The sequence below is a fragment of the Rhincodon typus genome, chromosome 2 (genome assembly GCF_021869965.1).
Source record: "Rhincodon typus isolate 14 chromosome 2, sRhiTyp1.1, whole genome shotgun sequence".
In the NCBI taxonomy this organism is placed as follows: domain Eukaryota; kingdom Metazoa; phylum Chordata; class Chondrichthyes; order Orectolobiformes; family Rhincodontidae; genus Rhincodon; species Rhincodon typus.
Genome location: NC_063333.1, coordinates 77,847,589 through 77,870,921, shown reverse-complemented (window position 1 = coordinate 77,870,921; position 23,333 = coordinate 77,847,589). Strand labels below are relative to the sequence as shown.

Below are 23,333 nucleotides of genomic sequence, written 5' to 3'. Positions count from 1 at the left end.
AGGTTCTTCATCAGGTGGAGACTGATTTTATTTTTTGGACTCTGGACTTAAAAACGAGAAAAGATACAGCATTAAACCAAGGTACATCCAAGGTACACCTGCAACATCATCTTCCACGGTACAGAGATAGTAGGAACTGCAGATGCTGGAGAATCTGAGATAACAAGATGTAGAGCTGGATGAACACAGCAGGCCAAGCAGCATCAGAGGAGCACGAAGGCTGATATTTTGGGCCTAGACCCTTCTTCAGAAATGATTTCTGAAGAAGGGTCTAGACCCGAAACGTTACCGGAAGCCATTATGGGCTGTAACTACAAGATGCCCTTATTCGAACAGTGGGAGAGGATACTAGAAACCTTGACTCCATGGGTGTGTCTCTAGGGGCACTTTTGCCCAGTAACAGACTGTGATTATCAAATAGGACCAGTCATGTGTTTACAGAAATGCTCAGCATAGCGACGATGTCTTGATTGCTTCTTGGGCGAGTGACACAGTTGGCATTTGAACAATACAGAACAAAAACATTCAGCTTGCAGAGGAGAAAACATCATTCTCCCTTCTGTGAGGGGAGAAATAAAAAACATTTCAAGCAACTAGGTACTTTCTACTTTCTCTCCCTGAAAATTCCTTTCTTGAAAGGGATGAGGGAAAATACCTCAAAAGACACAAAAGTGCAAATACTCGATTGGTAAATGAAAGGTTGTGAATTGGTGCAGTTTATAAAGAAGATGCTGACACAGGCAGTGATGGGGTAAATCCAAGTCATAACCTGAAGTCCAGTATGGAAATGTTTAAAATTGTACAGACCATAACAAAGTGAGGAAATGTTGAGATATTCTGTATGTCATTTTAGAAAATTGCACTTCAAATGAATTTGGCCAAAGGAAGATTGGACATTATTTGTTAACTTACTCTGCATGGACAAAGCACAGGAAATTTATGCCTCACTATCAGCTGATGTTTCTATGTATTATCATGTTATGTAAAAAGACAACATACTGGGCCAGAATCAGTTCCAGAAGCCTTTAGGCAAAAGCATTAAATTTTAAGGAAACAGCCTGGACAAGCTATCTTGAATTTGAAAGGGTTAGAGTCATAGAGGACAAGAACATGAGAAATTGAAGCCGCATATGAAGTTCTCAGACAGATCATTCTCTTAGAAGAATTCAAGAGCACAATGTTATAATAAGAACCATTTTTGAAGACCAAGGGTTGCAAATGCCAGGCAGACAGCAACAATAGTGTCACGAAGTCTGAATGAGGTAAAAAAGTCAAACAGAAACAGGAACACATTCCAGGTATCTTTCTATTGTGCACAGTAACCAGAGCAAAGGCTTAACAAAGGTTTATCATCAGAGATCAAAGTAATACCACAAGGCGATGTTACAGTAGCTGAAACTATATTTAAAGAAGGGGATACTTCAAAGGAAGTATTTGGCACATCTTCATTAGTTGAAGCTCAGAAAGCAAGCATGGAGTTAAATAAAGTAATTCAGGCAACTCAGATTGAAGCTGAAGGAGTTAGAGTTTTAGTATCATGAAGTACTGATGAGGAATTGGAAACACTCTCACAGACTTGTGGATGAGGAATGGAAGTTTGTTCATCAGATAGTAGTACTGCTTAAATATCGTAAGAAAATAGGTACAAGGGTCCTATGGCAAGACATGAAGGAATAAGAAAAACTCAAGTGTCAATAAACAGGCATTTTCAATGACCAAGATTTAATAAAGACACGTATTACAGAATTGCACCATATCAAACCTCAACATATAATTAAACTGGCACCTTTAATACCATTGTCAATTTTTGAAGAACCAGTCGAGTTTTAGCAGACTGAAACGAAAGCAGGTTATCAGCATATATTTGTGAAATTATAGATGAGACAACCTATTTCTAGAAGCTATTCCTTCAAGGACAATAACAGCACAGATAGTAGTGGAAAAACTGACTCAATCTTTTACTCACTATGGGCTACTAATTGAAATCTGACCAAGTTTCTAACTTTATGCCTAAACTTTTCCAGCACGTAATCAGCAATCTGGATATAAAAGAGTTGAACTCCACTGTCTATTATCCATAAACAACGACAGCTTCTATTAGCCCCTCAAAACAATGACTGAAGCCGACTGTCACGAATACACACAGGACTGAGACAAAGGATTATACTTTTTACTACTTGCTACCAGAGAATCCTCAAATGAATCTACAGGGTTCAGTGCATTCAAACTAATCAGCAGATAAGAGATCCATTAAATCTGATTAAAGTTTGAGAGACAATAACATGAATCCTCAATAGTGAATTATGTGCCAATGTTTCTAGACAGACTCACAAGAGCTTGCAAAATCATGGAGAAACATTTAAAAACCTCACAAGCAAAAGTGAAAGAATAGGCAAATAAATAGGGTGGTACGGTAGCTCAGCAGTTAGCACTGCTGCCTCAAAGCGCCAGGGAGCCAGATTTGATTCCAGCCTTGGGTGACTGTTCTCCCCGTGTCTGTGTAGGTTCCTGCTGGGTGCCCTGGTTTCCTCCCACAGTCCAAAGATGTGCAGGCTAGGTGAATTAGCCATGGTGAAGGCGGGGTTACGGAGATAGAGCGTGGGGTCTGGGTCTGGGTGGATTGCTCTTGGGAGGGTCATGCATACTTGATGGACCAAATGGCCTCTTTCTGCACTGTACAGATTCTGTGATTCTATGAAACATTTTAAAACTAGAACATTTCAAACATGACACAAAATATTGATAGATAAAACTTCTGAAAGAAAATCCACTCGCTACAAAGCAGTTAGGACATTTTTTGATTAATACTGATTGCAGAAAGAAAAAAAAAAATGATTATCTCACACAAACATGTTGACATGACATCTTTGCATGATAGGAGGTAATAAAAAAAACAATTATGCTAATGAAAACTAGAGAGCATAGGCTTAAGGTTAAAGGGGAAATATATAAAAGGTACCTAAGAGGCAACTTTTTCATGCAGAAGGTGTTACGTGTATGGAATGAGCTCCCAGAGGAATTGGAGGAGGCTAGTACAGTTACAACATTTAAAAGGCATCTGGATGGGTATATGAATAGTAAGTGTTTAGAGGGATATGGGCCAAATGCTGGCAAATGGGACTAGATTTATATAGGATACGTGGTCAGCATGATTGAGTTGGACTGAAGGGTTTGTTTATGTGCTGTGTATGTCTATGACTCTGTAAGAGTAGTGGAGCATGACAGAGACAGCAAGAGTGAGGTAGAAGGAAAAATAGACAATTCACAAAACGAACCTCCTATAATTCATCTAGCCAAATTGAAAATACCAACAGTTAAGATACTGTGCTCTCTTATTTAGAGGAAAGACAACAGGAAGATCTACTAAGTTTACTTAGGGATTATAACGAAATTTGTTGTGATACACCTAGATGTACAATATTAGCATTTTTAAAAGGAGTTTCACTTCTGTGAACAATGTAGGCACATAAACACAACTTGTAGTTTTTGGACTCTGGACTTAAAAAATGGAAAAAGATAATACACTAACCGATGGACTGTCAAAGATGATGTTGCAGTTTTTAAATGAAAGGAGTTACTGGAACTCACCGAGTTATATCTACAATGCTGCCTTATTAAAAGAAGTGGGGGAGGATATTAGACACCTTGGCTACATTGGTGTGTGTTCAGGGTGGTTTTGCCCTGTAACAGCCTTTTGATTGGTTTTTCAAATAGGACCAGTTCTGTGTTCAGAGGTATTCAACATAGTAACACTTCATTAGTTCCTGAGTGAGTGGTTAAACTTTATGTTTGGACAATATAGCAGCAACATTCAGCTTATGAAAAAAAAATCTCTCTCCCTTTTGAGAGTGGAGAGGTAAATGAACATTCCAAGCAGCTAGGTACCCTTCCCACTCTCTCATAGTATTAAAGGCAAAATATTGTGGACGCTGAAAATCTAAAACAAACACAGAATGCTGGAGAAACTCAACAGGTCTGACAGCAAATGTGGAGAGGGAAACACGAGTTAACTGTGAGTCAGGTATGATTCTTCGTCAAAACTCTCACTCTCTGCAAATTGCCTTCTTGAAAGGAATAAAGGGAATCCCAAGTTTAGAGATACTGGGTAAATCCAGGCTGAATTCTAAACTGGTGAGTGAAAGTTTCAGTTCGTGTGTCCACGACATTGGATCCTATTCAAGTAGCCAAAAGAGAATGGATGTGAACTGAAGGAAAACATCTCATTGAGGCCAGTAATCCAGACTGATGCCAGAGCTGTGCTTCACTGATTTTGTTTTGTTTTTAAATTGCTCACGACCTGTAATTTTTTTTTATTTGTCTTCTTGCTTTGTATATCTGTTTGCATGCATGTTTTTTAAAAAAGGAGTTGCATTAAAGTTATGGAGAGTTAGGAGTCAGTAAATCATGTTTCTCTCATGCTATCAGCAAAATAACCATCTGTTTGCAATAAACAGCTGTGATCTTATTAGGTAGTTGATGAATTTTTCCTTTCAACCCTAGTTCGTCGGTTAAGAATATTCGGGACATTTAATTAAATTATTCAATCTCTTCCTTTTTATGATAATTTCAGGAGTAATAGGGGTCGATTTGCAGGGCATTACACCAATGAGTCATGATATTCTTCAGTGTCATCACAGTGATAATATTTCACTGATATATTTTGTCCATTTTCCTGATCCACACCTAAAAATGCCGGAGGTCATTTAAGCAGTTTTGCTAGCATCATATCACATGGGTAATGTCTTAACATTCATAAAGCAAACTTGTCTCTTCAGACTTTAACGTCAGAATAAGCCGCAGGTTTTTGTTGTCATCAATGTTGCCATAAACCATTGGAGTGTTACGTCCACCATTACTTGTTTCAACTTTAAAGAGCAATCTGGTAAAAAATGACAAAACAGTCTGTTTTCATCCTCATTTGAAATGCCTTTGTTGCATACTGATTGGGGATGGAGTGCAATTATTGTGTGGCCATTGCTGCAATCTTGCCCATGATTTCATGTTTTAGAATGGCCTAACTCTGCTCTAATTGTTTGGGGTGGTCATATGACAAGCATGCATGACCTCAGGTAATCAACAGTCATCAGGCTGGAACTTTAGATTATCATGGACTTGTTTATTAGAGGTCTTATTCCACTGGTGAGAACTGCTGACAACCTCACCATAACTGGAATTCTGGGTTGTCTGAATTTGGTTCTTCCCAATTTCAGTGTAAATCGATTTCAGTCACAAAGTCCTCCAAACTCCTGCCTTTCTGGTGAAGGATGTCCGTCCTCCTCATTCTAGGATTTAGCCAGAACAGCATCTTTGGACAACGAGACAGATCCAAGGACATGCCTTCACCAAAAATGAGAGACATCTGTAGAACCTTCTCAACTGTGTTTACAATGCTCTGAATGGTACAGATCCACCAATGTTATCTTCAAATAACAGAAACAATTGCAGAAACTGAATTTTTGTCATTCCTCAGCTTCTGGATCTGGGCCCTGTCCTCGTTGGCCTCCAAACAACTGAATGATTGGGATCGTCACCTGATTTCTGATGCTGGTTTCAACTATTTTCCTTAAAAGTTTTGGTTTCCAATCTCAGTTTCAGTCTGAATTTCCTTCGAAACTTAAAAGGTTCAGTTTCCTTCGTTTCCCTTTTCAATTAGGAGCTGTCTTAAAAACCATAAAAATCTGTCATTTCAAAGTTGTCGCAGCATCCAGATCCAGGTGGAATGCTCAACTCAAGTTAGAGGTTGCTCAAGTAAGGCAATTTGAAATGGGGGAAAACCTCTTGAAGGCATTTCTATCATAAAATATCCAAATTATATAATAAGCTTTTGTCAGGCTTATGCAAGTTTCTATGTATTTATTTATTGTGCTATAATCTATTATTTGCTACATACATGGACTTCGGTGAAGAAAGTAACTTGATTCAAAATTCTTAATATGATGCAATTGATCAATAATGCGGGTACTTGCTGGTTTGTGAATGGTAATTTTGAAAGAATCAAAGGGTTCAAAATGCTTCATTTTCTACTGGCCACTTATTCTTTTGTTACATTTGACTTTCTCACTTTTATCCAGTGGCTATATGATGATTTGGAGATGTGACACTGAGATGCATTGCCACAACAAACAAAATTCTATTTTCCAACCAAGTCTGCTTGCTCAATTTTTGTGTTATAATATTTGACTAAAAGTTACTATTTCCAATTAAAGGTGTACAAAGGCTTGAATGTACGACTTTCCAGTGGGACTAAATTACATCTACACGAGTTTATCCATTATTTCCTCGGACTTAAGTTCACCTCAAAAACATGCTCTCTCAACTCTCCATGTACATTGCCACAAGGGATCAGCTAGCATTATTCAGAATCTCAGAATGGTTTACATCACAGGAGCCAAGTCTTGCTTATGTTATGATTGCTTCTTTTACCAATACCTTAAATCGGTGCCCTCTTGTTTTTGATTACTCCATGAACGGCAACAGTTTCTCTCTATCCATTCTGCTAGTAACTTCATCATTTTGAAATATCTTTATCAAATCGTCTCCTAGGTTATCTTCATGCAAAACAACACGAACTTCTGCAATCATAGAATTCACGTGAAACTTATCTGTTCTCTCTTCAGTGACTTCATATCTTTGCAGAAGTGTAACACTTAGAACTGGAAACAATAACTCCAGCTGAGGCCAAGACAACTGTTATACACAAATTTACATAACCTTCCTGCTTTTGTATTCCATGGCCCTATTATTAAAACCTACTGTATAGTGTTTCCTCAAGCTTTCCTGCCACCTTCAATGACTAATGGACATACACAAGCAGGTTCCTCTGCTCCTGCACTCCCTTTAAAACTGAAGAGTTACAACATAGGTCAAAAGAGGGATGTGCTCCTGCTCCTGTCATCAGAGTTTAAAGAACTAGGAATGAAATTATCAAACAGGACTCCAAAAATAGCTACTCCAGATGGTGCCTTGTAGCAAGTTAGTACAGACATTGCAGGATAAAGCAGATAAATGCACTCCAGGAAAGATGATGTATGATGGAGGGCTTTAGATTCCTGCACCATTCGTACCATGTATGGGGTAAGTCTGCACCCATGGAGTGATTTGCCAGGAATCAGGTTGAGTACTGCCTTCTTTCTCATTGGACTGGTAACATCCTGCTGTCAAAATTTCTCCTGAAAGTACTCCAGGGATTCTTGTCCCTCTCTGTCCTCAACAATACTACTATAAAAATTTATATTCATATAATTAAAGTCACTCATTATGGACTTATTGCTATTAGGGAGGGTTTAAACTAAATTTAAAGGGTCTGGAAACCATGAGGTAATTTTTGAGGTGCACAGAAGACCGGGAGAGTCAGAGAGCACTAGATAAGATTTAGGTACGTCCCAAACAAGAGGGTAAAGAATAAAGTTTGAGTAAGGGTTACCAAGCTTTTACATGCCAAAAGACAGTGTGGAAATTAAGATTGGTCAGTTACAAATGCATATAGCCACTTGGCAATATGGTGTTTTGTATATTACAGGGATCTGATTTAAAGGAAGATGGACTGTGTATTAAATATTGTTCATTGTGCAGTCTTCAGGAGAGACAAGGAAAGGAGAAGGGTGTAGCATTGATTAAGGAGTACATTGCAAAGGGAGGAGAAATGGGATTGGTGTCAGTTATAAATCCCATATTTGGGAAATAAATTCAGTAGAGACTTTTGAACGCATTGCTGAGTTCAAAAAGATCCAGTTTTGCTAGAGTGAGAGCCTTATCATGCAGTGTGTCAGTTACAAATTTTGAGAACATAGATAAATGCTTTAGAAGCGTGCATAAGGTATGCAGAACTGTCAAGTCATATAAACACACTGCCCTTTAAATATTGGAAAGGTAAGTGTCTGTTCAAGTCTGACAGGTGACTGAAATCTGTTCCAATGGGTTTCATTGGATGTTTGTTGGCATATCTTCAAGAGTTCTCAGCATAGAATCATCAATGCTTGATTGCTTTCACTATCACAGTTGGGGCATGCACATTCACAGTTTGATTCACAATTCCATGAAGTTATTAAATGATTAACCGTCCTTGCTGCAGGATTACGAATCTTGTTTCAAGTAATGGATTAAGAGCTTACAGAGATTTAAATGTATTGATTGAGCTTTCATAAATTAGTTTTTTTTAAAAATAGAGACGTCTGTAAAAGATATTTAGAATTTTATTTATTTTAATCTCAGCCTGGCTCCCAAGATCTGCTGATGATGGATATTGGGTGATAGGCATGGACATGACAATGGCAAAAGAATTGGGCAGATGGTGTATGTCGGCACTGGTTTGGTACATAGAGTTAGGTGGGTGGTGGTTAGGTTAGCATGAGGTGGCATACTTAGACATGACTGGAGTGTGGGGGAAGAGTGAGGAGTGGAGGCTTGAGGGCCTAATGTTTGGCAGAAACAACTGGAATGAAGTCCTTGTGAACTGAAGCAGGCCTTTTCATTATTTCACATTGAACTGTGACAGCTCTTGGCTGTCTCCCAACTGCATCCAGTGATAATAGGCCCAAATCTGTCCCACAAATCAGCTCCACCCAAGAAAGAAGAACTTTACAAGAGGAAGGTGCAGCATTCTGGGAAATTTGCTAGTTTACTGCACATTACTCAAGAGTGATAAAATTCTCTTCATTTGTTTTAACTGGGCAAGCCTTTATTTTTATAAAAATAATCTCTAGATTCAGATTTTCCCACAAGAGGAAACATCTTTTCCATATGCACCCTGTCAAGACCTCTCAGGATCTTGTGTATTTCAATCAAGCTTCCTCTCACTTTTCTAAACACCAACTGATAGAAGCCTGTCTAGCATTTCCTCTTATGACAACCCATCTATTCCAGGTATTTACACAGTAAATAAAAACAGTAAATGCTGGAGAAATCAGCAGCTCTTGCACCATTTGTGGAGACAGAGACAGTGTTAATGTTGAGTCTAAAGGTTCTTCTTTGGAACAGGGTTACCGCTTGTCAGCCCACATTTAATGCTCATTCATAGTTGCCCTTGAGAATGATGGTGTGCTATCTTCTTGAATAGCTGCATTCCATTTCATGTAGGCACCACCACAATGCTATTACCGAGCAAGTTCCAGGATTCTAACCTAGCAACACTGAAGGAATGAAGATACATTTCCAAATCAGGATGGTTAGTGGCTTGAAGGGGAATTTGTAGTTGATGTTCCTGTGAATCTGCTGCCTTTGCACCTCTAGATGGTAGTGGAAGATGCTGTCTAAGCAGCCGTTGTGCATTTCTGCACAGCATTTTATGGATGTTATGTGCTGCTGTTACTGAGCACTGGCGGTGGAGGGAGAAAATATTTGTGGATGTACTGCCAATCAAGTGGGCTGCTTTTCTTAGATGGTGTCAAGCTTTTTTAGTGTTGTTGGGTTGCACCCTTCCAGGCAAGTGGGGTGTATTCCATCAGACTGCTGACTTGTGCCTTGTAGATGGTAGACAGGCTTTGGGGAGTCAGGAAATAAGTAACTTGCTGAAGAATTCTTAGCTTCTGACCTGCTCTGCTAGCCACAGTCTTTATATTGTCAGTCCAATTGAATTTCTGGTCAACAGTAGTCTCCAGGATATTGACACTGGGGAGATTCAGTGATGGCAACACTATTGCATATCAAGGGGCATCAGTTAGATTCTTTCTGCTGGAGATAATTATTACATGATACTTACGTGGCACATATGTTATCATTTGCCACTTGTCAGCCCAAGCCTAGATATTGTCCAGGTCTTGCTGTATTTGGACATACACTGCTTCAGTATCTGAGGACTCACGTTCAACATTATGCAATTATCAGTGAGTGTTCCCAGTTCTGACCTCAGGATGGAGGGAAGATCATTGATGAAGCACCTGATAATGATTAGTTCTAGCTTGAGGAACTCCTGCAGAGATGTTCCAGTTCAGTTCAGGCAAGATTGTGAAGGTAAACATCCTGGTTTTAAAAAAAAGACTGTGGACATTAAAGGTACTAAATTAAGCAGATTCAGAATTATGAACAGCAAACAATAAGCAAAGACATGATTAGAGGAAGAGTTATATGAGCTGACGGAAGCCCGCAAAGAAACCACATCAGTTGACCTCTGAAATTTGATAGGACCATTGCTAGAAGTATTAACAAAATTGAAAAAAAAATGACATTTCAAAAGGGAAGAATATTCTACATAATTAAGACGACAACAATATTGATCTTTGGCAGGTTTATCCGTCTTTATAGAATCCACCCATTTTTATTATTCACTCACGATATGGGCTTTACTGGTTAGGCCAATACGTATTGCTGATCCCTAATTGTTCTTCAGAAGGTATTGGTGAAATCAATAGAAAATAAAAATTGAGCAGGTTGTAAAATAGGCTGGTGATTTATCATCACACAGGATGCAAAACTGCCAAAGACCAATTTCACTCTCAGACATAGGTATTTGTTTGTCTATGTGAGAATATCATGTAGTTCACACCCTAGAAACTGATGAATTTTAAATGAATTTGATTGAACACCATAGAGTAATCATTAGGTAAGGTGTGATAACAGGGCTAAGGTTAATAATTCGCTGTAAAAAACATAACATCCTTCAGTAAAACCCCTTTGTTCTCAGCTGATACATTACGGGTGCGGCACGGTGGCTCAGTGGTTAGCACTGCTGCCTCCCAGCGCCAGGCACCCAGGTTCGATTCCATCGTCAGGCGACTGTCTGTGTGGAGTTTGCACGGGTTTCCTCCAGGTGCTCCAGTTTCCTCCCACAGTCCAAAGGTATGCAGGCTAGGTGGATTGGCCATGCTAAATTGCCCATAGTATTCAGGGATTTGTAAATTGGGGGGGGGCGCAGATGAGTCTGTGTGGGATGCTCTGACTGTCAGTGTGGACTGCTTGGGCCGGAGGGCCTGTTTCCACACTGTAGGGATTCTATGACTCTGATCTTGTTAGGTACAGAGGAGTGACATCCCTTTAGAGGTGCTTTCAGGGTCCCTATTCACTCCACTCTCCACTGATGGCACTGATTTCTGTGCCTGTTTAAATACATGTGCAGAGCTCCACTCTCTGGCATCCAAGTGTTGGCGAAGCTTCTAACATTATTAATGGTTGATCTACCTTTACAGAGTTTCATTAACAGCAAATTTAGGAGTGGGTCAACAAATCACCTGGTTGTAATTCTAGTGCTTAAAATTTTGGCTCTGTACCAATCGCAGTTATACTTCAGCTGATGTAAGCCTGAAAGTAATGAAAGGCGACTTCCTTGAGGTGGACTGTGATCCTTTCTGATAAATCAATCTGAACTCAAGTCAGTTGACTTTAAACTCAAGTTTTTTGATGGATGCATAGTTTGACAAGATAGCAGTGTTAACTCTGGACACATTTCAAAGACAGTAATCTGTGTAAGAACCATCTATGATGTAAAAACAAAGCATAATCTTTAGAAATATAGTCAGTGCTTCAAGGCCATCTCAGGATTCACAGGGTATCTGTATTCCATTCCAATCCACTCTTTATATTTATCACATCATCCAAATTTCTTGACTTTTCTTTGTAAACAAAAAACAACAGCATCACACACTCCCAAGCATCGTTTATGCTTTTGAGTTACTCACAGAGCTTTGCCTCTTAGAAAAAGGAATCATTGGTAAAGGAAGCCTAGCTAGACACTCTGTCAGCAAGCATGAAAAAGAATTAATATCAAAGAGGGCAATGTTAAATAAAGTCCAACTTCAGGTCATCTGCTCCTTTGTGTTTATTACTATGTGAAACCCAAGACTTTAAACAGGAAGGGTTTATTAATACAATTATTCTTATAAGCTTAAAGCCTCAGGCACTGTTGTGTTTGGATCATCTGGCTGTTTATATCACAGATAAAAGACATGAAAACTAAGTGACCTTCAGTGAAATACTAAAATATGGAACTAACTATCCTAATGCTCAGGCTGCTTCATATGAACAAAAGCCAGCTTTGTACCAACAGGTCATGATGCTTGTATTTTGGCAGCAAAAAGCTGTTCGATTTAATAAAGTTGACCATCAGCATTCTGAACCAGAAGAAAGAATATGGTAATACATGTGTAAGGGAAGATGGCTGAAAGCATGGTCAAATAGAAAATGTTTTTATGGAAGCTACTGAAGGGTGAATAAAGTGTTATGAGAGTTTTAAGGAGTGTTCTGCAGCACAAGGCCTAGACAGCTGATGACTGCCACCAAGAATGGAGCAGGTGGGAATGGCAAATAAAACCAGAATCAGAAGAGGAGGCTCTGGATTGGCTGCTTGGTAGGGTTGACAATTTTTTGGGTGTAGAGCTGGGATGCCAAAGGAAATTTTTCAGGAGAATTAAAAGGGAGGAAGATTTGGGGCTCAAAATCCATTCACTTAGGAGTTAGAAGTGCTATCTCAGTGTAAGACAAGATGCAAAGAGTGGAGGTTTGGAGAAATTGTAACTTAACTAGAAGTATTCAGTAGACCAACAGGAGAACCTACTCCTTTCTTTTAGAAAGAACACAAGTACAATTTTAATAACAATGATCACACCCATGGCAAAAAAGAATACTGGCAAGATATCACACCAACAGTGTCCTATAACTTTTAACTACCATCACAACTCATTGGGAAAGTGCACTGATACTTAAGATCCACTATTCGCCATGTCAGCACAAAAGTTATGACTTCATTAAATTATTCAAAGTCCCCAAATTACCTGCCCGGTAGACTCAGGTTAACAGAAAACACTGACCAGGCCTCTGTACTTTTGAAGAAACTATTATATATTGCAAAGAAATCAACTGTAATCAGTGGCACGCAAAATTATGAATTATCAACACATAACTATCTGCTAAAACTCTAGTCACCTATATACACATACAGACACAGACAAATGTGGATGCTAAGGATGGAAAAAAGCACTGATGAAGAACTGTCCAATATCACAAATCCACAAGCCTCGATGAGGAATCCATTTTCTTACCAAGTCCTTCTGCTCACAGAGGCAGAGGGAACGACAGAGATCGAGAGACAGAGAGAGAGGGAAAGACACACAGAGGGGAAAAAAAAACCAGAAAGACAGACAGCGAGCATTGTTCACAAACTCTGTTTACCTGCCCAGGAGCCAATTAGGAAGTTGTCAAGCTGATGATTCCTGGCCTCCACAACTTGTCTTGATGGCACAAACCAATCAGCATTCTGTCTCTGGGCGAAGTTTGCTCTACAAATGCACCCATGATGCCGTGGCATCTTAGACAACTTTCCCCACCCCCTCCACCGTTTGAACAAAGCAACAGTGTGAACATGACTCTCAGTGAATTCTAGTAACTTGTTTTACAATGTGCAACAGTTCTTCCATAGTTCTTGGTTTAAAGCAGTCTTTTTCCCATTTTGATCCACAATCCAAAGTAAAGAAAAATTAAAAAATGTGGTCTTTATGCAGGCAACACTTTGACATATTTATTTAAAATTCCTGTGAGCTGAAATCATTCAAGAATAACATTAAAAATGAATATGAATGCAATTTTTAAACATACTTAAATAATGCCTTAATAATAAATAATGATAAAATATTAGAAGTATTTCATACATTCATGATGTGCTTCATAATATCAATACATTGGTATGCTGCACGCAGTACTTCCAGGGCGCTGTACCATAAACATTACATGTAGTCAAAGCGTACTGATAAGCTACATGCTTTTTCACAGACTGTGTCAGAACAGAAACATATTTAACTTGTGGGCTACATTCATCATGACATATTTATTTCTGTTTTCTACACTGGAGTTTTAAAATAATATCACTGGATGGTCCTCTGGTGAATGGATATACCTGTAAGTCTGAAATTTTCTAAATTAGATGTAAATATTTTAGTTACAGCTGTTCAGTAGTCTTATGCAGCCATAACTCAGTAGTAATTGGGAGTTGTCACTCATAGGCTTTATAGATGCTAACATTGGAAATATAAACACCCCACTGTTAAAAGGCCTGGGATCTGAAAGGTGCATTTTCTCAGAATAGAGAAAAGGCACGTTAATGTTGAAGACTAGAAGTCAGGACAGGCAACCCTGAGAGAAATATCGAAGCTGCTGTGTACAGAGGCGAGCTGACTGGAAGGCTTACTTTGATGATCTGACATGATGTTTCAAGATTAAAAATAAAGAACAGAATGATGGAAGATCCCTCTAGACCTCATTCCACGTCATAATCCCCATATACCATCCATGTTAACCCACACCATCTAATATCCTCTACTGCTCCCGAAATCTTCATATCCAACACCAAGCTAGCTCCCCTGCCCTCCATGCCAAGCTATGGCCCTTTCCCCAATTCTCACAGCTCCTTGCGGTGTGCACACTAGGTTTTGTGCCACAACTCATTTCCCAAGTCCGTTTCTATCTTCCATGCCAAGGTCCCCCCCATACCCCCACAGCTACAAGGTATTTTGTAACCCCCATACCATCTTTTGCCAACCTACGCTCTCCCATCCTTTGGCCTTATACCTACATACCAAATCAATTTGTATCCATGGGCAGACCGCAGGACCCATTCAGAGATTAGATAAAGTCTTATAAAACAAAATTCTATTTGCAGTGAGAACGGCAGTCTTCATTTTTTGAGATAAAAACCTTCTCAGTCATAAAAAACAAAAGAACACTAACCTGAGGAACTCCTGTCATGATAGCCTGGACTGAGGTGAAAGATCTCCAAGCACCACAACACATCTTCCTTTGTATTAGTTATGACATCAATCAAGAGGAAGTTTTCCCCTGATTCTCATTGGCTTCATTTTTACTGGAGCACTTCGATTTAAAAAACAAAACTGCTCTGAAGTTAAGGGTAGTCATTCTGATATCACCTTTGGAATTCAGCCTTTTTGTGTGCTGTAATGAGTCAGTTTGTTCCTTCAGCTAGATAAAGCCTTCTAACAACAAATAGTCTATTCAAATAACACATCTGAACATACAAATTAGAAGCAGATATAGGCCACTTGGCCCCTTGAGCTACTCCACCGTTGAATAAGATCATGGCTGATCTAATTACACCACTTTCCCACATGCCCCTGACATCTTTTTACTCTTGTTTATCAAGAATAGAACCACTTCCCTTGCAAATACAAAGGCTCATGACCCTGAGGAAAAGAAATCCTCTTCTCCACTTAAATGGGAAATCTCTTAATTTTAAATGTGACCCCCTAGTACTAATCCAAGATGAACTATCCTTTCCATATCCACCTTGTCAAGGCCCCTCAGGATTGGACCCCAAGTGCTAGAATACACAGTCTCACAAAGAATCTAAAATTGTTTATTAGTTGCTAATCAACTGCAAAATGGTAGTCACCCCACTGTGGTAATAGATGGTTGTAAAATCAGTCATGCAGCAATATCCAGTAATGGAAACCTTCCAGTGCAGTCACAAATAGTACTGAACATTATGCAATCATCAACGAACATCCCCACTTCTGACTATAATCAGACGAAAGGTCACTGATGAAGCACAAGAAGATGGTTGGGCCTAAGACATTAACCTGAGGAACTCCTGTCATGACACGAAAGACCTCAAACTACCACAACACATCTTCCTTTGTGATAGCAAGAATTGCAGATGCTGGAGCCAGAGATAACAAAGTGTGGAGCTGGAAGAACACAGCAGGCCAGGCAGCATCAGAGGAGCAGGAAAGTTGACGTTTCGGGTCAGGACCCTTCATCAATCAAGAGGAAGATTTCCCCTGATACTCATTCGCTTCACTTTTATTGGGGCACTTTGATTAAAAAAAAAACTGCTCTGAAGTTAAGGGTAGTCACTCTGATATCACGTTTGGAATTCAGCCTTTTTGTCTATGTTTGGACCAAAGCTGTAATGAGTCAGGAGCTGAACAGTTTCAGTCAGCAGGTTATTACTGAGTTAAGTGCCAATTAACTGCACCGTTGACAACCCCTTCCATTACTTTGCTAATGATTGAGAGCAGACTGATAGGATAGTAATCACCCAGGTTGGATTTGTCCTATGTTTTGAAGATAAGACATATCTAGGCAAATTTTCACACATTCAGGTAGACGCAAGTTTGTAGCTGTACGGAAACAGGCATAGCTAGCGGATAACTAATTCTAGAGCTCATGTCTTCTGCACCAATGCTGGAATTTTGTTAGAATCCATAGCCTATGTAGTATCCAGAGCCTTCAGCTGCATTGTGATATCACGTGGAGTGAATTGAACTGACAAAAATGACATTTGTGATGCTGAGGCCTTCAGGAGGAGGCAGAGATAGCTTATGCACTCATCGTTTCTGACTGACAATGGATACAAAATAATAATGAATTTTAATTCTACATACCCATTTAATGAATTTGAGAGATGCTGTCTCCTGATTTGTCTTTCATTTTGAACTTAAATCCATTTCTTTTGCCATTTGAAATCAATAATGCAACTCTTTAAATTAACTTATCAGTGAGCAAAATATTGTTTCTGTTTGGTTTTTAGTAAACAAAACTGTTTCTTATCTGAGATAAGAAGGTGTAGAGCTGGATGAACACAGCAGGCCAAGCAGCATCAGAGGAGCAAGAAAGCGGATGTTTCAGGTTTGGACCCTTCTTCAAAAGAAGGGTCCAGACCCGAAACGTCAGCTTTCCTGCTCCTCTGATGCTGCTTGGCCTGCTGTGTTTATCCAGCTCTACACCTTGTTATCTCAGATTCACCAGCATTGGCAGTTCCCACTATCTCGGTTTCTTAGCTGGGTAGTTTTATCAGATTACATTCTTCCAAGGCGATACAATTGCAGAAAGGAAAAAAGAAGTGTTGATTATTTTGATTGGAAGATTCAAAATCAAACTTTTTTTGAACAGTTAAAAAATGGAAAATTCATATCCTAAACTGCTGCGAGCAGGCCAAATGCATTTAAACTTCAGCTTTAGCCTTAGGAGGCCCCAGCAATAGCAACAGCCCCTTTTTTCTTGCAGCTGTTTGTGGATAACAGCTAATTGCATCCACTTATTTAACCGAAGGGCAAATGTCTGGAGAGGGTAACCGAAGTGTCGAAACCAAAAATTTTAACGGTCATTTCCTCTGTTGTAACTTGGATGACAGCATGTGACACGCAGAAATTAACAGGGATACTGTGCTGCCAATTCTTTTTAAGCGGCTTTGACACTGGTTGCATCAGGACTGTTTGGATGCCCTGCCAAGGCCCTACATTGAAAGTTCCGAGAGGCCCATTACTTCATTCTACAAATGGTTTGGAAGTGACTGGAAAGTTGAAATAAGGTTAAAAATATTTATCCAGATGAACTGAGTGAAAGCAAAAGGTAGTGCATTATACAAGCAAGGACTGTGCTGACATTTAGAGGAGTGTAATAAAGTCAACAATAAAAACTACCACATGGTAAAATGAAGGAGCGATTGCTATTTTGAAAATGCTCTATTGTTGTTTAAACTCTGCTCTCAGCAACTATATTGTTTTCTTTGGCCAGGCACAAATCACAGCAGATGTCAACCCATTACATGTCATTTTGTTATTGCTCCTTATGCTTCATTAAAGCATTATTAACTTGACTAATAGAAACCTGTCTGGTCAGACAAAAGCTTGTTGTTATATATCTCCAAGGCAAGGAAAATGGTAGTTAATGGTTTAACAGATGATTTCACCTGTTAGCACCTATAAACATTCTACTTGATGTAGGTTTATCTCCATCTTTCATTTGTTTCAAATTAATTAAAAATTGGTTAGCAAGGTGGCTTCTCTAGGCAAGGAGCAGAAAGGCTATAATCTGGTGTGGATGCTGGGTGTGTCAACTCGGGTAAGCACTTCAATGTTTGATATTTGCGTTACCATCTGATTTTCCAACATATCCTCTCAGCACAACCTGCTCATTGCTTGATCAATCTAGTAAAACACCTCCAAAGTGCTTCCACCACATTTACATCCCTCCTTATAAAAACAGACCAGAACTACACACAGTATTTAAGATGTGGGTTCATCAATGCCCTGTACAACTGAAACATACCATTCTCATTTTTATTTTCAATTCCTCTCGTAATGAAGGATCACATTCCTAAAGCCAACTTGATTATGCACCGTATCTGCATGTAACCTTTTAGTGACTCATGTACCAGAACAACGAAATTTCTCTGCACCTTCAAATTCTGCAGCTGTTTTCCATTTAAGTAATACTCTGCTTTTTCATTCTTCCTGCCAAAGAGAATAACTTCACATTATCCGACATTATACTGCATCTACCAGATCTTTGTCCTCTCACTCAACATATCCATATCTGTTTGCAACCTCCTTATAATTTCTTCAAACCATACCTTCCTATCTTGGTGTTGTCTGCAAACTTAGCTACCATGCTTTTACTCTTCTCATCCAGATCATGGATACAAATTGTAAAACATTGAGGCTCCTATGTGAATCTATCCATTATGTTTTGTCAATCAGAGAAAGGCCTTCATTTCTGAAGAAGGGTCTAGGCCCGAAACGTCAGCTTTCCTGCTCCTCTGATGCTGCTTGGCCTGCTGTATTCATCCAGCTCTATACCTTGTTATCTCAGATTCTCCAGCATCTGTAGTTCCTACTATCTCTGGCCCATTTATGCATTCTGTTTTCTGCTGAGCAGCCAATCTTCCTTCTATCCATGCCAAAATGTTACTCCATAATAATGAGCTTTTATTTCTCACAATAACCTTTGATTGGCACTTTAACAGATGCCTTGTGGAAATTCAAGTACAGTACAGCTACAGGATGCCTTTTATCCAAGACATTTGTTATTCCTTCAGAAAATAAATTGGTTAAACATGATTTCCCTTTAACAAAACCAAACTGACTCTTCCCTATTATCTCGAATTCTTCCAAATGGGCAGTTATAATCTCTTTAATGATAGATTCTGACATCTTACTTACAATGAATTTCACGCTAACTGGCCAATGATTGTCTCTTTTCTGCTTCCCTCCCTCCTTGAATAGAAGGTTATATTGGCTACTTTCCACATTAATGAAACCATTCACCAATCAAGGGAATTTTAGAAAATTAGCATCAACCCATCTACTAGTTTAGTAGCAACATCTTTTGAAACTTTAAGATGAAATCCATGTAGATCTGGTGACTTGTCAACCCACAATTCCATCAGTTTGCTTAGCACCTCTTCCCTCAATTGTATTCTGCCAAGTATCACTAAGCGCCTCTCACCCTTCCACCTCCCGATTTACAGCTATTACTGTAATCTTTTTGTTATCCTCTATAGTGAAGTTAGAAACAAAACATTTGTACATTTCATCTGCCATTTCTTCATTTTCCATATTAAGTCCTGATTCTCACTCTCCAGAAGACTAACATACTTGTTACATACTTGCTGAGACCTAGGGATGCTTCCACTCTGAGGTCATTAATTAATGCTGTCACATTGCATAAGGATATGTCTAATATAACTGCCCTCTGGTTGATTTCAAAATGTGGTATGCTAAGAAACTATCTCAAGAGCATTTTACACAGTCTTCACCCAGGCTACCACCAATCTGATTTTTCCATTTATATATAGATTAAAGTCACCCATGATTAATGCCATCCCTTTAACACAAGCATGCACATTCCTTCCGTACTTTGTCCCTCACTGTGATTACTGTTTGGGGTCCTGTAGGCCACAACCACTGTGACTTCTTTCTCCTAATATCCTTTATCTCTACCCAAACCGATTCTACATTCACCTTTGATTAACAGCGCAATCTTTCCACTTTTACCAAGTGTTTTTTGGGGTATCATATAACCCTCAATTTAGAAAGTTTGCAAACGCACCTGGATGGGACCAGCCTCAACAACGTTCCAAATGCTCAATACCATCCGCGTCAGAATAGTTAACTCAGTCAGTACATCCGCTTACATAATCAGCTGCCAAAGTCTCTGAAATTTTTACCCAACGCCACGATAGATATACCATTAAAACAAGGACTGCATCACTCAATGAAAAAGAACTATTACCTTCAAAGAAGTTTAAAAGAAGTGTCACCATTACTACTTTTTGACAACTAGGGATGTGCAATAAATACAGACACACCAACATCTACAGCTTCATAAAAAACTTCTTTTAAAAATAAAGCGGAAGCTTCAATGAGATAGATATCAAGACAACTGGATCACAATGTTATTTTATACTAGTGCCCAAGGTCAAATTTACCTTATTTGTTCAGAATATGTTTAAAGAGAAAGTTTGATTTTGCTGCCTCATTCACATGGCAACTACTAAAATAATGGCAATTTGTATTTTTATGGCATCTTTAACGTAGTAATACGTCAAGGCATTTCTCCCATTTTATGGGAGCACGATATAGCCAAACAGATATGGAGCTTATGACCAAAAGTATGATCAAAGAAAAACATTTTTAGAAGTACTTTAAGCAAGCAAAAAGAAGTAGTTGTTTAGTGATGAATTCCTGAATTAAGGGCCTGAACAGCCGTGAATGGTGGAGGATTAAAATTAAGGATACTAAAGACACCAGATTGGAGAAACACAAATATAATTTTGAGGCTACAGGCTGGAAGAGATTATGGGGTTTGGGAAAAGTGAGGTCTTAGCCAATTTCAAACTAAAGAGGAGAATTTTAAAACCGCAGCCTTGTTTAAGCGAGAGCCAATGTAAGTCAGTGAGCACAGCAGTGATGACAACTCATTTTTCTTTTGATTTAAACTTATCAGAAAACCTCTTTTGTCTATTCTTAAACTGTATGTGACTCAAAGGGTTAAAACACTCCATTTCAAAAATGCAAAACTGTCAAGAGGTGGGGAAAACATCATCATGCATCTCTCCAAATAGGTAGTCAAATCTTGATCAACATGTTTGAAAACAAGAGTCAATTTTGTCTCTCAGTCTGTACATATGCACATATTGTCAGAGTGTGCCATGACAATTTTACAGCCTAGCTAAAAAAAATCATTGAGTTGTATTATTGGAGAAATACAGTATGCAAGGAAGGAAGGGTTAGGAAGTTATGTTAAACCCATAAGACATTAGTTCAACTTTAGCTGCATATTGCGTCCAGATCTGCGCATGACACTTTCAGAAGGATGCGATGATATTGGAGCACGTGTGAAAAAAAAATCACGAGAATGGTTGCAGGGATAAAGAACTTCAGTTACGTGGATTGACTGGAGAAACCGGAACAAAAAGAGAAGTTGCTGGAAAAGCTGAGCAGGTCTGACAGCATCTGTGAAGAAAAAAATCAAGAGTTAATGTTTCAGGTCCGGTGACCCTTCCAAAGTTCTGAGGAAGTATCACTGGACCCAAAACATTGAGTTTTTGAGCACTGAGCTTTTCCAGTAACATTGTTTTTGTTCCTGATTTACAGCATCTGCAGTTCTTTTGGTTTTTATCGTAGAAGCTGGGGTGTTCTCCTTGGAGGTTTAAGAGGGGAGTGGATAGAGGTATTTAAAATCTAGAGGGGTCTGGGTAGCGTTAAAGGATCGAGAATCGGAGGAAGCTATTTTTTAGGTAACTGACAAAGTAATAACGGAACATAAAGATCAACTTCTTTATCCATTGAATGGTCAGGATCTGGAATGCACTGCCTGACAGTGTGGCGGAGGTTGAATTGAATAATTATCTGAAACGAAAGTAATTACAGGGTAGAATGTGGAACCAGCTGAGTAACTCTTACAGGGAGGCAGCACTTATGCAGAGTCGAGTGGGTTTACAGGGTCCAGTTATGATGGGACGGTGATGGGAATATGAACCGAGGAAAATGGATCAGGGGTAGGAGGATAAATAGAGAGACAAGTAGGAGTGAGATGGGATGGAATCAAAGAGCTTGGTGTTATCTCCTATATGACATAAAGAACCAAAACAGCATATCCTTCAATGCATTCTGCATGATGACATTTTAAAAAATCTCTTCTTCAGTTCTTAGGGTTTATTCTGAATTTCAGTGACACGCGAAAAATAGACAATACCAGAATAAACCCCAACACGTGTCTCTCCTGATTTTCAATTCCATTGAAGACAAGGATAAAACAATTGCTGTAAGTGATTAATATGACCAAGTCAAAAAGAAATCCCTTATTGAGAAAGAAATTCACAAGAGAAAATCAAATAAAAATAGAAATATGAGAATAAATGCATCAAAAACTGTTGCCAACTTTTCAGACTGTGTGAACAATCTAAAATACAAGCTATTGCATTAAATATCACTCCATATACCTTAATTGTTTCGGGAGGAACTCCAGGTGCAGGGGCTTTCTCCAAATAGGTAGTCAAATCTTGATCAACATGTTCGAAAACAAGAGTCAATTTTGTCTCTCGGTCTGTTCGAGACACGGTGCATACATCAAATAACCTAGGTGCAGAAGAAAATAAAATTTCAAGATGGGAAACATGAATGCCATTGGTTGCTAACTTCTCAGATCAAAATCATTCACCACTGTGTATTTCTGATAAAATTAAACTCCACAAAAATTTGAACATTGTACTATGCAACTGTAGATCTGAATTTTCTTGAAATGTTTCAGCCCAGGTGGTGTTAGTGTACACTGTTTTGAGGAAGGGTCACTGGACCAGAAATGTTAGCTCTGTTTTTTTCCTTCACAGATGCTGCCAGACCTGCCGAGCTTCTCCAGCAACTTTGTTTTTGTTGTTGGTGTTAGGGTACACTGTTTCTCTGTAACCGTAGGCTTGATTATTCTCAACACCGCTCACAATAATAAAGTTAGTTCAAAATTTTAACAGGATAAACAAATTCTACAGTACAGAAAGATGGCATTTGGGTTTTTGTGCCTATGATAATTTTTTGAAAATACCAACTATTTATTCTTATTGTCCTACCATTTTTCCATACTCTTAATTTCTCTTAAAAGCCAAAATGGATTCTATATTTCTGTGCCCAATCAACCATTCACGTAAAATTATTGCACAACCTCTTCTTTTCTCTAATTGTCTTACCAATGTCATCAAGCCAAGGGACCAACCCCAGTTCAATGAGTACAGAACAGAATCCTCACAGCAACATCAAACATACCAAGAATAAGATGGCAAATGGCTAAACTACAACTCAGGATTACATGTGTACCAAATTGCTAAATTGCAATCGCATGGATAGACATAACTAAGTGAGCCAATCAAAAGATCAGATCAAAGCTTTTGCATACTATCCCAACCACTTGTGACTGGTGGAGGACAATTAAACAACTTTAACTGGAGGAGGTGACTCCATAACAAGCTCATCCTCAGTGATGGAGAAGCCCAGCACATCACTAAGAAATAAAAGGCTAACACATTTCCAAAGATAGTAGGAACTGCAGATGCCGGAGAATCCGAGACAACATGGTGCAGAGCTGGATGAACACAGCAGGCCAAGCAGCATCATAGGAGC

At 39.0% G+C, this 23,333-nt stretch overlaps 1 protein-coding gene across 3 annotated transcripts in view; it reads right to left on the bottom strand.

Moving 5' to 3' along the window:
* The window catches only part of cdk6 (cyclin-dependent kinase 6), a 247,968-nt gene that overhangs the window by 170,445 nt on the left and 54,190 nt on the right, over positions 1–23,333 (bottom strand). For all 3 annotated transcript variants that reach the window (XM_048614192.1, XM_048614186.1, XM_048614182.1), the window contains exon 3: positions 22,166–22,301. In XM_048614192.1, coding sequence (XP_048470149.1) covers positions 22,166–22,301 — 136 coding nt within the window. The remainder of the gene's footprint in view (positions 1–22,165; positions 22,302–23,333) is intronic.